The following is a 12,909-nucleotide window of genomic DNA, read 5'->3' as shown; positions in this document are numbered from 1 at the left end:
TGGTTTCTGCTTTCCTGTAATACAGTAAATCACTCCATGGTAGAATTCAATTTACTTCTCTATTTTGCAGAAGTACAGTCCATCCAGCGTCTCCTCCCCTGCTTTGTACTCGAGAAGATGTTGAAGTGGCAGAGTCTCCCCTCCGTGTTCTGGCTGAAACCCCAGATTCCTTTGAAAAGCATATTAGAAGCATTTTGCAACGTAGTGTTGCCAATCCAGCATTTTTGAAGTATGCAACCTTGGGCATAGCAGTTTTATGAATGGGTTCTCTTCTGTCTTCATAATTATTGTGCATCCTTTCTGTCCTCATCTGTTTCATACACTTTTTACTGTGATGGATTTGGAAGAAACTGGATATATTTAATCAGCTAGTGAATGGGGAACAGGGGGGAAGTGGCACCTGAGAATGATAAACAGGAAGTGTTTAAAAAGAAGTTAGGCTGGGCCAGGCGTGGTGGCTCACGCCTGTAATCCCAGCACGTTGGGAGGCCAAGATGGGCGGATCACGAGGTTAGGAGATCGAGACCATCCTGGCTAACACAGCAAAACCCCATCTCTACTAAAAATACAAAAAAAAATTAGCTGGGTGTGGTGGCATGCGCCTGTAGTCCCAGCTACTTGGGAGGCTGAGGCAAGAGAATAACTTGAACCTGGGAGGCAGAGGTTGCAGTGAGCCGAGATCACACCACTGCACTCCAGCCTGGGTGACAGAGCAAGACTTTGTCCCAAAAGTTAGGCCGGGCACGGTGGCTCACAGCTGTAATCCCAGCACTTTGGGAGGCCGAGGCAGGCAGATCACCTGAGGTCAGGAGTTGAAGACCAGCCTGGCCAACACGGTGAAACCCCATCTCTACTAAAAATGCAATAATTAGCCAGGTGGGGTGGTGGACACCTGTAATCCCAGCTACTCGGGAGGCTGAGGCAGGAGAATCGCTTGAACCTGGGAGGCGGAGGTTGCAGTGAGCCGAGATAGCACCACTGCACTCCAGCCTGGGTGACAGAGCGAGACTCCATTTCAAAAAAATAAATTAAAAATATAAGAAGTTTACAAAGCACCTGTGACTTGAGTCTATTTTCAGTTGTTTTACTCAGCTAAGGAAAATAAAGGTAGAAACTTTGTTTTTAAGAGCTTCTGAAAAGGACCTAGCCCCTCCTCCTGAAGAATGCCTTCAGCTCCTCAGCAGAGCCACCCAGGTGTTCAGAGAGCAGTACATTCTCAAACAGGACTTGGCCAAGGAGGAGATTCAGCGGAGGTATGATGTCCTGTGCTCACAAACCATCGATCCCCGGCTGGTAGCTGATGCTGTGTTGTAGCCTAGACCTGGCTTCTGAGTAAACTCTATTCCTTTTTGTTCTTGAAGGGTCAAATTATTATGTGACCAAAAAAAGAAACAACTAGAAGATCTCAATTATTGTCGAGAGGAGAGGTAAGTGTCAAAAAGAAGAAGAAAACAATAGGTCAGTAGGACTGGAACCATATTCTTACCCTAAGATGCTGAGCCACATTAGTTGGTTTCAGCATCAAGGTGTGGACCTCAAGAGTCTCTTGTTTCTTACATCATTAGGAAAAGTCTGCGGGAAATGGCTGAGCGTTTAGCTGACAAATATGAGGAAGCTAAAGAAAAACAAGAGGATATCATGAACAGGTCAGTGGGCTGTACAACATTTAGTTACCTACTCAGGTACTAACAGTGATATTTAAGAAAATGGGCATTGGCAGGTGCTTACATACCTACACAATTGAACTGATCCCCCTACCTCTCCTCTGAAGAATATGTTGGGGAAAACATGAGGCCCTCCCCTAACACTTCTTATGGGGCCTACTTCAAAGACACCAGATTCATGAATTATGAGCTTGTGATTATGTTTCTCCTAATTAGCAGAGACCTTAACTTGAGATGTTTGCTTGCCTTTTCTAAAGGATGAAAAAAGTACTTCACAGTTTTCACTCTGAGCTCCCAGTTCTCTCTGATAGTGAGCGAGACATGAAGAAAGAATTACAGCTGATACCTGATCAACTTCGACATTTGGGCAGTGCCATCAAACAGGTAGGAATAGATCCAAACTAGCTAAATTTGGTAATTTTTCTTAAAGCACTTATTCTACAGAAAATTTTACAAAAATGTAAAAAGAACAGATTCAAATAGATAAAATGTGTAGCAAACCACTGCCAAAATATCTATTTTGATACTTAAGGTTACTATGAAAAAGGACTATCAGCAGCGAAAGATGGAGAAGGTGTTGAGTCTTCAAAAACCCACCATTACTCTCAGTGCCTACCAGCGGAAGTGCATTCAGTCCATCCTGAAGGAGGAGTAAGTAAATACTCCCAGTCAGCTATGACTGTGAGATGGTTGTTCCTTTACAGTGTGCCGCAGTCAGCCTGTCTTCATAGAAACCTGGATCTTGGTATTTGCATGTCAGGAAATGACTGGGACAAGAGCCACATGACACACAGGGGCTTAAGAAATGACTATGGTGGGAGGATTGAAAGTGATGACCTTCTAGTAACATGATTTTGTTGTGTGGCCAGAGGTATTTTACAGTAATTATGTTCAAAAGTATTTCCAGTACTTGCACCATTTGCCACCTTAAATGAACAGTGAACACTATTGCTATCCATCTGAAACCTTCAGCTGTTAATTTTAGCAAAGCAGTTCTTAGATATTTCAACATTACCAGTTTGAAATCTTAAGACTCCATATAAATGGTTTATTATATTTCCAAAAGTGAGTGACTTTACAATTTTACAGGGGTGAACACATAAGGGAAATGGTGAAGCAAATCAATGATATCCGCAATCATGTAAACTTCTGACACCACCAGGAGCTGACTCACACCTGAAGTGAACACCACTGAAGGCTTAAACCCATATTGTAAAACAGGTAGCATTATCTAATTTACAAAAAGGCATTTTGGATGACCTTTGGTGTGGTTGTTCATCTTTTTAAATATTTTGTTTTATAATTATTGAATAAATGTTTTTATTTAAAATTTGGATTGTGCTTTATAACTCAAGCCTACAGTTGTGTTCAGCAAGGACTCAGGGTTATTTCACACTGCACACGGCCAGAACCTCCCTGAACCCTGTTGAGTGTTCTCCGTATCTGAGCAAGGTATTCTTGGGAGCTGTGTTTTAAAGTAGCAGCACCAGAAACATGACTCTGAGAGGGACAGAACCTAGGATTCAAAGGAAAAGACCACACAGTGTACTCGGCAGTAGCTTTTTTAATGTGAACACTTTCTTCTTAAGGACACACTTTCAGTACAGTTAACAAATGGTTACACCTGAAATCTGCTGAGAGCAGAGCTCAAGATCCACAATTGCAAAGGCCACTGCTGGCTCACTTCCTCACAGGCTGTGTTACCTTTCAGAGCTGAGTGAGGCTGTGCTCTACGTCCCAACACTTGTTACTGAGTGGACATGAGGTGCAGGTTTAGCACCTTAAAGGGAGAAAAAAAGAAATAGGTTAGTATGCAGAATGTGATTTTGTCCTCACTTCGCCTTAACTCATCTTTTTATACTTGCCAATGTGAGTTCTGAAAGGTAGTACTATACCTGCTTAGAAATGGCTGAGTGACTGCCAATTAAAAGCCACATGATAAGGTAGGTTACAGGTAGGAGGTAAATCAGGTTAGACATGCATGAGAACATGTATGCACAGACTGAATATAAGCACAGGAACACTCAACCCAACTGATCTTTTCTTTCGCCTTCTAAATCAGTTCCCATTTATGCTGAAAACCCAGTGGAAAGAATTGTTTCCTACCTGGGACAGTGACACAGTAGTTTGTTGCATACCAGAAGCACATTGTTAAACAAAACTTAGAGTCTCGGTTTGGGTTTTTCTACAGTATTTTTCTCAATAAAGTGAATTCCAGCAGTTTGCATTTGTCACAGTAGAGACCACTAACCATTCCCTAATTGTGATGATTTTATTACCCAGTACTGTCTTCTGGAGAAAAATATCTGTAAGGTGCTCAGTCTCAGCAGAACACTTCACTGCAAGCTCTAGTTCAGTCAGTTCAGAAAGGCTGTGAACTGCCCACCCTGATTTGCAGCACTAATTTTAATAATCTGAAGACAAATTCGCTTGGGGCTTATCCAAGGGACTAGTCTTAAACCTACGTAATTTAAATTGATTGCATTTTATAATTAATAAAATCCCCTGTAACTCAATAGTTATATGTTTCCTTTATCTAAACCATATAGCACTCTTTATAAAGGGACTTCAAACCAATTTAAATAATGTTTCATGCACGGCAAGCCTTTAGTACTATTTCCATAATTAATATTTATTTTTAAATTCATAATCATGAATGCAAGACTACAATAATAACCCAGGAGATGAGGTATGTAGTACTTATCATTTGTCCTATGGAAGACAGACGTACAGGAGTAAAGATCTTTAGGGCAAGTCCATAGTGACCTCATTTATAACAGACAATTCACTTTAAGTTGATGGTGGCTTTATGTGAACAAAACAATCTACCTAGTTCACTAACTCCCAGAAGGCTCTTTCAGGTACCTTACTGTTATGCAACCAATCTCAAAAATGATTTGAAAACCATTTTACTTTTGAACCTCCTGGATGATGATCCATCCAGTGGATCTTCCTGGGACAGTACTCTCAGCAGGTATTGGTGAACATGAATCAATCCTTTGTGCTTTCTGTAGCACTTCATAAAGTTATGGCAAAGACCTGTTTCACGGAGGCTTTCTTCACACAGGAAAGGAATCTAATGCTTGTAAAATGGCAAAGCAGATTTCCAGACTGATGAGTATTCTAACTGGCTTTCCATAAGCATTGTCCCTTACATTCCAGGTCTGGACTTAAAAGAAAAATACAAAGTATCTGTCAACCTAGTTACCATTTTTGTATTTGACACATTTGAAACAAGTAGTACGTAAGCCTAATGATCCAAGTTGAAAAATAAGCAGATTTATAAATGTATACTAGAGGTTCTCAGACAAAGCTTGTTTTATTAATGTTTTTCACTGATCCAATAACTAGACTAAAACACTTCAAAAGAGTAGATGGTACCAGTTCGGCTTTATGCTGGTACCTGTGGGCCCATGAAGATCATCTAAGTATGCAGAAAAAGTGCTTCCCAAGTTTCTTGTGCTTTTCCTTTAACCTTCAGCTTCCAGTATATATAGCGCTAGCCAAGTGTTCAGATCCTCATCATTAATTCACTTCCTGAATTGGTTTTGTTTGCCACAGTCCTATGGTTCTCAGGTTAAGTTTCAGTAGCATTTAAGGTCCTCCAAAGCAAGATAAAATGGTAAAAGGGAAACAAAAATGTACTGAGTGAGGGAAATACAGTCAGTAGCCAATGGCCTGCTCCAAACCTTCATATTTTAATATAAAATATTCATACAGCATACTACACGTCTGTCTGCTAACTGAATACTGTTACTGATGAGCTCTAGACAACAGATAAAGCAAATTCTCTCTTCCAATATCTATGAACAGAAAATTCCAAACACTACTGGGATGTCGCTTTAGGGTAGGGAAATGTGTTCCAAAAATCTATGTTGGAGAAAGCAGGCAAGGAAACAGCACTTTTTCCATCACTGAATCTGATCCCACGCCTGTTGTAATCAAGCCTGGCATTATCAGTGTTCACATTTGAAGGTCTCTGGGCTGCAGATCACCCTGTTTGCTGTTTCCTGTGCCGCACAGTCTTCTCCCTCTAGAAGTAAGCATTTCTCCAGTCTTCCTTTTGTTGTGACTTCTCTTTCTTCAGTTAAGAGTTAAATAATAATTAATGTTGCTCTAAAGATGAGTTAAAAACCCAAAGTGCAGGCTAGAATCCTGCCATCAGGGTGTCATGTCTCAGGAAGCTGGTTAATGTCTGTCAGTTTAGTATCATTCAGAATTGCCCGGATTCTCTCCAAGGAGTCTGCTTGCCGGATCCGCTCTAACTGCACCTGGAGAAACAATGGTGAGGTAAGTACAGGTGGCTCCTGCCTAGATTTTCTGAACTGTGACTGGTTTAGCTGAGATGCAGCAGATTAACTCACCAGAGTAGCAGTCACTTCAAAGGGAGACAACAAGAACAATTAAAAATTTTAAAATAATTCCCCAAAGCTATTGCGTAACAGACTGGGATTTTTTTTTTTTTTGGAGACAGTTTCGCTTGTCACCCAGGCCAGAGTGCAATGGTGTGATCTCGGCTCACTGCAACCTCCACCTCCTGGGTTCAAGTGATTCTCGTGTCTCAGCCTCCCAAGTAGGTGGGATTACAGGCACCCACCACCACACCCGGCTTTTTTTTTTTTTTTTTTTTTTTTTTTTAATTCTTTTCCTCCAGAGTCTTGCTCTGTCACCCCAGCTGGACTGCAGTGGCGCCATCTTGGCTCACTGCAACCTCCACCTCCCGAGTTCAAGCAATTCTCCTGTCTCAGCCTCCCGAGTAGCTGGGATTACAAGCACCCACTACCATGCGCGGCTAATTTTTGTATTTTTAGTAGAGATGGGGTTTCACCATATTGGTCAGTCTGATCTCGAACTCCTGACCTCAGGTGATCCACCCACCTCAGCCTCCCAAAGTGCTGGGATTACAGGCGTGAGCCACCATGCCTGGTCCAGACTAGGATTTTAAAGTGTAATGTGTTGGGATTATGGAGACAAATGAGACCTGACTCCGGACCCTGAAGAATCCACAGTTCCAGGCTGGGTGCGGTAGCTCACGCCTGTGATCCCAGCACTTTGGGAGGCTGAGGTGGGTGGATCACCTGAGGTCAGGAGTTTGAGACCAGCCTGACCAACATGGTGAAACCCCGTCTCTACTAAAAATACAGAAATTAGCTGGGTGTGGTAGTGTGTGCCTGTAATCCCAGCTACCCAGGAGGCTGAGGCAGGAGAATCACTGGAACCCGAGAGGCAGAGGCTGTAGTGAGCTATTGCACTCCAGCCTGGGTGACAAAGCAAGACTCTGCTCAAAACAAAAAAAAAAACAAGAATCTGAAGTTCCACTGGGGAAAAAAACTTAGTTTTAGCACAATATTCTAAATGTCATTTTGTCATTACAGGCATTCATGGAGTGCCCAAGGGAGCATGGCAGAGGGAGGGGGCAGTTTAGCCCAGCTCAGGGACCTAGAAGGGCTCCATGGAATGGACAAACCTATGCTGAGCCTTGAAAGAAAGGAGTCAAGAGGGGATGAGAGGAGGATGCTTACCAGACGGAAGACCACACTGTGGGCGAGGAACCACAAGCAGTTAAACATGAGAATGTAAAACAAAGCAGAGAGATGAGCAAAATACAGGGGTAGTCCTGGTTGGGAAGAGTCTTACATGGTATGCTAAGGAGTTTATACTTTACTCATAAGGAGGCAAAATTGGCAAGGTATAGAGAAAAAGAAAAATGGGCCAAGTGTGAAGAACACACCAGGTTTCTGGCCTGAATGATGAGGCAGACATTTGGGGTGGAGGTAGGAGCAGCCAGTCTCTAAACCTCTAGCTACTGCCAGTGGTCAAGTCAGGGATTGGCAAGGTTCCGTCCCCCAAAACTGCCTTCGTGCTCTGTATGTGGTTCCCCAAACGCCTCACCTGAAGGGTCTGTGAAAGCTTCACAAAATCTCTCTGGACTTGCTCACTGACATCCAATTCTGTCTGTAATCTCTGAGCTTTGTTCTTCTCTTCAAACATTAGTTGTTCAACGGTAGCCTAAAAAATACAAGTTTTGAATGAAGATTAATGCCAAAGGGCCGAATTACTTAGGAAATCTAGTAAGTTGTAGTTACCAATGACTAGGGCAGCAAGGTGGGTGGATATCCATCATACTCCTATACACGACCAATCTCTTTATCTATAGGGCAAGTGTGCAAGGAATCTGGACAGCTTTAGGTCCTCAGATGAACTGGGTGTGAAAAGCCAGAGGAAGAAATGGATTAAAGTGCTGCCCTCCCCCACCCCCAGCAGCTGGTGACAGTGACCATAATCAATCATCAAAACAGTTGCTGAGATCAGAATCTGTCACAGCGACAGGGATGCATACAGGATTTCCTCTGACAACCTCCACAGTCAAGCACCCACCAGGAAACTTAGTGACTACGCCCCAGGCAGCCCCAGCTATCCCCAATCTCTCTTACAGAAAACTTCAGCAGGATGTGTGGGAGCCTCTAAAAACAAGCAGTTCAACAACACTGTCTGTGCTTTAAGGTCTGACCCCTCAGCTCACTACCCCCACAACATGCACGTTTATTCTAACGGAACTCATCAAAATGTAGGCGGCAAACCTGGTTGGACGCCATCTCTCTTAGGATTTGATACATCAGTCAGATGGAATGACATTTTCAAAGCTGCTTCTAACTGGGCAGCGCCCAGGCTTGGTCAATGGCCCTGACTGCCTACCTACTATCGGAAGCTAGCCCATGACACAGGCCTCCAGACCTGGCAGAAAAGATTTAACCCAGCTGGAATAGATCAATTCATTTAATTTTTTTCTTTTCACAAGCTGTCAGTCTTGCCAACTTTTTAAAAGGTGACACTTCAAAGCACCAATACTTTTTCTTAACATGCAAAATGGGATCCTACCTTCTTAGCCCTACTTTTCAAAATTAAATGACCAATGAAAATACTACCTTAGCAGCAGTCTCTTTTTTTAACTGCTCTTCCAAACTGATCTTCATTTCCTGAAGACTCTCAAGCTGTTGAGACTTCTCTCTTAATGTGGACTCCAACTGTGAAAACAGAAAAAGCTGAGACAGAAACTCCCTCAGGCCCCCACTGCACTGCCTAAAAGAGCCTAGAGCCTGGAGAATTACACCAGGACACTCAGGCTACACTGGGAATACTCTCACCCTTTCAGCTCTGTGGATCCCCTCTGTATTCTTCCTGAACTATTCTTTCATTAACCATTATTAGGCACCTACTGTATTCTAAGGCCTCAAAATGGAGAAACCAGGGGAAACAGACGTGTGAAGCATGAAGGAAGCAGCATTTAATTCTGCCAGAAAAGTCACAAAGGACTTCCTAGAGGAGATGACATTTGACTCCTACATTTTTACAGGGCAAAGACAAGGGTGACAAGGGGAGAAGATGGAGAGAGATACTCCAGTAAGAGGGAATGGACGGCACGCATTAAAAACACATGCAGGAACGGTGGCATGTTCGGCTGGCCTATAGCATGACACATTGGGAGCCACAGGCACTGAGGCGGAGAGGTAGTGTGAGGCAGGAGAGCTCTAGTTGGGCTAAGGATACGGACTTGATCCTGTAAATAAAGGAAACCACTGGAGGGCTCTCCACTAGACTGAGATGCAAACAAGTATAATGTTTAAGTATCACCTTGATTTCAATATGGAGATGAATTAGGGACAAATTTTGGAGGCAGGGAAGTAAGTTAGGCTGTTACAATAAGCCAGGTGAGAGTGAAGTCTGAACTCAAAGAGTGGCAGCTGGAATGGAAAAGATGAGATGTATTTCAAGCGCTGGTAATTTCTGCTCATGCAATCTCAGAAGCAAAGTGGAGGCAGGAGGCAGACTGCAGTGGGTGCAGGGGTGGCTGGGAAGTCAAGCAGTGGACATGGTCAAGACTGTGGCAACAGAGGCAAGAAGAAAGATTGGTAGCTTGAGAGGAGTGCAATCCAAAGACAGACTTTTTCTTTCTGAATGGGAGACACCTGAGCCTGTTCATGCATAATGGAAAAGACCAGTCCAGAGGTAGAAGTTCAAGGCCCAGCACGGTGTGGGGACGTCTGGAGAAGTCCGGAGACACTCAGTCAAAGCACCTATGCAGTGACACACTGTGCTCAGAAGCAGGCCATCATTTTCTGAAGAAAAAGAGAAGGCTGGGAATAAAAGGAGAACCTGTAATTGAGGAGCCCAGGAGCTGAAGGTGGCCCTGCCTGATGCCTGAGGAGTGAGGCCAGCATCTGCTGAGAGTGAGGAGGCTGAAGTGAGATGACTCTGAAACTGCCACTGTGAGGAATGGAGGAGACACAACTTAGAACACATGGCAGGCTGCAGGAGGAGCACTGGAGGCCCATCTGGCAGCACAAGCAGGCAGTGTCACCAAGTCTGGTGGCATCAGCAGCTAGGGACAGCAGGACTAGTCCAGGGTTGGGCAGTGGTCAGGTGAGGGCAGCAGCAGGACAAGGAGTGAAAGACCGTAGGGGCAGGTGTGGTAGGAGATGAGGGGAAGAGGCAGGCCAGTAAGATGCGACCTAGGGGAAAGCAAGCAAGCCATGAAGCTGCTAAAACCAGGATAAAAGGGTAAGTTCAGAGAAGTGGAGGTCTGAATGAGGTCCTCCAATGGATAGGCCTGCAGGATGAAGAGCTGGAAGGATGGCAGATTCTGGTCAAGGAATTTAAGGCTGCAGTGAGATGTCACAGTTGGGCAAAGTGCAGCCCAGTGTGTGGGAAGGGAGAGCAGGGTGGAGGTGAAAATCTCTAAATCAAGGAACAGTGAGGTCAGGAAGTTGAATGGGGTTACTATGAAAGGTACTGATGATGTCTTAAGAGGACTAAGCCAGCTAGAAAACATCATCTCTTGTTTGTAACATTTTTATACATATTTCTACTGTACCTCTAAGCATATAACATGTTATGACCATGCCTGGCCTATCTTCTCCCTACACTGGAAACTCCAAGCCACAGTCACAGCTTAGCCTTACCTCCTCCAGTTCTATGTAGCCTGACACACAGGGCACTCTCAGTAAGTCACCATCACACCCTTACCCCCATGGTTTTCTTCCCACAAGACGGAAGTTCCTTAAGGCAGGGCCCTGCCTTAACTACTTTTTATTCGTTGGGTCTACCATAGTAGAAGTCAATAAATAACTACCGGTTGCTGATAGAATTAATTTGAAACTCACGACTTACCTGTCCTTTTTCTACTTTTATTCTTTCTAATTCAGCTTTTAGGCTAGAAATGGAAGCTAGAAGGAAAAAAAAGAGACGTATTAGCATTCATCTATTATTTTGCATGAACATTTTTTTCTTTAAAATTTTAGAACACCCCCAAAGGATTCAAATATATGCTGAACATGGGTTCTGGGGGGCTGTCTCAAAATTACCACCAAGCAATCAGCATATTCAACGCAGGGAAAAAGCAGGATCTATGCAAACGGACACGGTGTCATAAACTACTTCTAGATCACGTATCACGTCTCTGCAGGGAAATGCCACCCATCGAATCACGTTCCCCTGGGTCTGGGTTCAAGTACTGAGAATCCTATCTATGAATAATTGCCAAAGAGGCCACAGAACTCCTAAAAAGACTAGTTTTCGGCCAGGCGCAGTGGCTCACAACTGTAATCCCAGCACTTTGCAAGGCCGAGGCAGGCGTATCACCTGAGATTGGGAGTTCGAGACCAGCTTGACCAACATGCAGAAACCCATCTCTACTAAAAATACAAAACTAGCTGGGTGTGGTGGTGCACGCCTGTAATCCCAGCTGCTTGGGATGCTGATGCAGCAGAATGCAGAACTGCCTGAACCCAGGAGGCAGAGGTTGCAGTGAGCCAAGATCTCACCACTACACTCCAGCCTGGGCAACAAGAGTGAAACTCCATCTTAAAAAAAAGGACAAGTTTTTAAAATAACCAGAATTTCTGAGTATTTGAATATATCAGAATATATATTCAGAATCTGAATATATCAGAATATCTATAAAAAATGGACTGAGTCTGTACGAAATTTTTTCCTATGCTTTTCTGTGTTCCAGACTCCACGGCCACATATTACTTCTTTATTGAAGTTTTCTTTAGTGACTCTAAACTACATCACTTTCATCTTCACCTATTTCCTCCTTGCAGTTTTCTATTTCTAGCTGCAGAGTTTCTTCAAGATTTTCTTTCAAACACTGTTCTGCTTGGATCTGCTCCTTTAGGAAAAGTATCTCGGCCTTCAGCTTTTCTTCTACGTGGTCTGCTGCTGTCCGCACGTTAATGATGTCCTCGCGGTACTTTAATACCAACTCCCGCAGCGCCTGGACTCAAGAAACAAATGATTATCGGGTTTGTGAGAGTGAAAAGAAATAAAGCAGCTAAAGATTTTCTATAACCAGAATCTCAGATGCTGTTTTAATGGTTCAAAAATTAAGACTTTGACCATTAAGCCACTTAGAGCTTCAGGGCAGGTGCCATGTCAGGTTAACGTTCATTATGTTATAGAAAAGACATTTCTGGCCAAGTCGTATCTTCTGAGCCACATGCTCTTCCCTCAAAACTGTTTCTTAAGCAGAAAAATAAAAAGGTTAAGTGACTTACAATATGCCATTCAATCGAAATAATACCTTAGACTCCTCTACTATTACTTGCAGAAATTTGTGAGGCGTTAGGAAATGAAGACAAAACTCAGTAGCAAGTTCCCACTCAGTAGCAAGTGTGAACCAAGAGGATAAGGTTTACTTACTTTCTTACTCATTCATTCAAACATGTACTGAACATGCACAGGCAAAGTACTACCTTAGACCAGAGGTAAATAATGGGAAAGATGGCTTTCTAAGGTGGTAAGCTGCTTTTCTGTAATAAATTCAGTACATAATTTGTTTTGTTTTTCTTCCTAAATTTTCGTTCTGTCTTCTTTTAGAAAGCCTTTCAATTATATCCTAAAGCAACTCTAAAGTAAAAACGGGATTTTCAGATAACAATATATATAAAACAACAGTTTTTAAAATTTCAGAAGATTTATTACTGAGACAGGTCCAAGAATCAAGGCTTACACACTTACATTCCTCAAGGATTCTTGGAACTTTTTTTTTCTTGAGACAGGATCTTCCTCTGTCACCCAGACTGGAGTACGGAGTGCAATGGCATAATCCTATCTCACCACAGACTCAAACTCCTGGGCTCAAGCCATCCTCCTGCCTCAGCCTCCCAAGTAGCTAGGATTATAGGCACATGCATGAAACTGTGCCCAGCTAATTTTCTTATTTTTTGTAGAGACACGGTCTCAC

General features: G+C 43.2%; 2 protein-coding genes across 5 annotated transcripts in view; one reads left to right on the top strand and one right to left on the bottom strand.

The window, feature by feature from the left end:
• The window catches only part of NUP88 (nucleoporin 88), a 35,422-nt gene extending 30,878 nt beyond the window's left edge, over positions 1–4,544 (top strand). For both annotated transcript variants that reach the window (XM_008010023.3, XM_008010022.3), the window contains 7 exons: positions 71–229; positions 1,128–1,253; positions 1,362–1,427; positions 1,566–1,646; positions 1,922–2,048; positions 2,197–2,315; positions 2,754–4,544. In XM_008010023.3, the coding sequence (XP_008008214.1) occupies positions 71–229; positions 1,128–1,253; positions 1,362–1,427; positions 1,566–1,646; positions 1,922–2,048; positions 2,197–2,315; positions 2,754–2,817 (742 nt within the window). In that variant the 3' untranslated portion in view covers positions 2,818–4,544. The remainder of the gene's footprint in view (positions 1–70; positions 230–1,127; positions 1,254–1,361; positions 1,428–1,565; positions 1,647–1,921; positions 2,049–2,196; positions 2,316–2,753) is intronic.
• RABEP1 (rabaptin, RAB GTPase binding effector protein 1) overlaps positions 3,211–12,909 on the bottom strand; it is a 111,927-nt gene continuing 102,228 nt past the window's right edge. For all 3 annotated transcript variants that reach the window (XM_008010011.3, XM_008010013.3, XM_073004624.1), the window contains 5 exons: positions 11,751–11,940; positions 10,833–10,888; positions 8,591–8,689; positions 7,557–7,673; positions 3,211–5,935 (listed from right to left, as the gene is read on the bottom strand). In XM_008010011.3, the coding sequence (XP_008008202.3) occupies positions 5,834–5,935; positions 7,557–7,673; positions 8,591–8,689; positions 10,833–10,888; positions 11,751–11,940 (564 nt within the window). In that variant the 3' untranslated portion in view covers positions 3,211–5,833. The remainder of the gene's footprint in view (positions 5,936–7,556; positions 7,674–8,590; positions 8,690–10,832; positions 10,889–11,750; positions 11,941–12,909) is intronic.

The sequence above is a fragment of the Chlorocebus sabaeus genome, chromosome 16 (assembly GCF_047675955.1).
Source record: "Chlorocebus sabaeus isolate Y175 chromosome 16, mChlSab1.0.hap1, whole genome shotgun sequence".
In the NCBI taxonomy this organism is placed as follows: Eukaryota; Metazoa; Chordata; class Mammalia; order Primates; family Cercopithecidae; genus Chlorocebus; species Chlorocebus sabaeus.
This window is presented reverse-complemented; position numbering and strand designations above follow the sequence as displayed.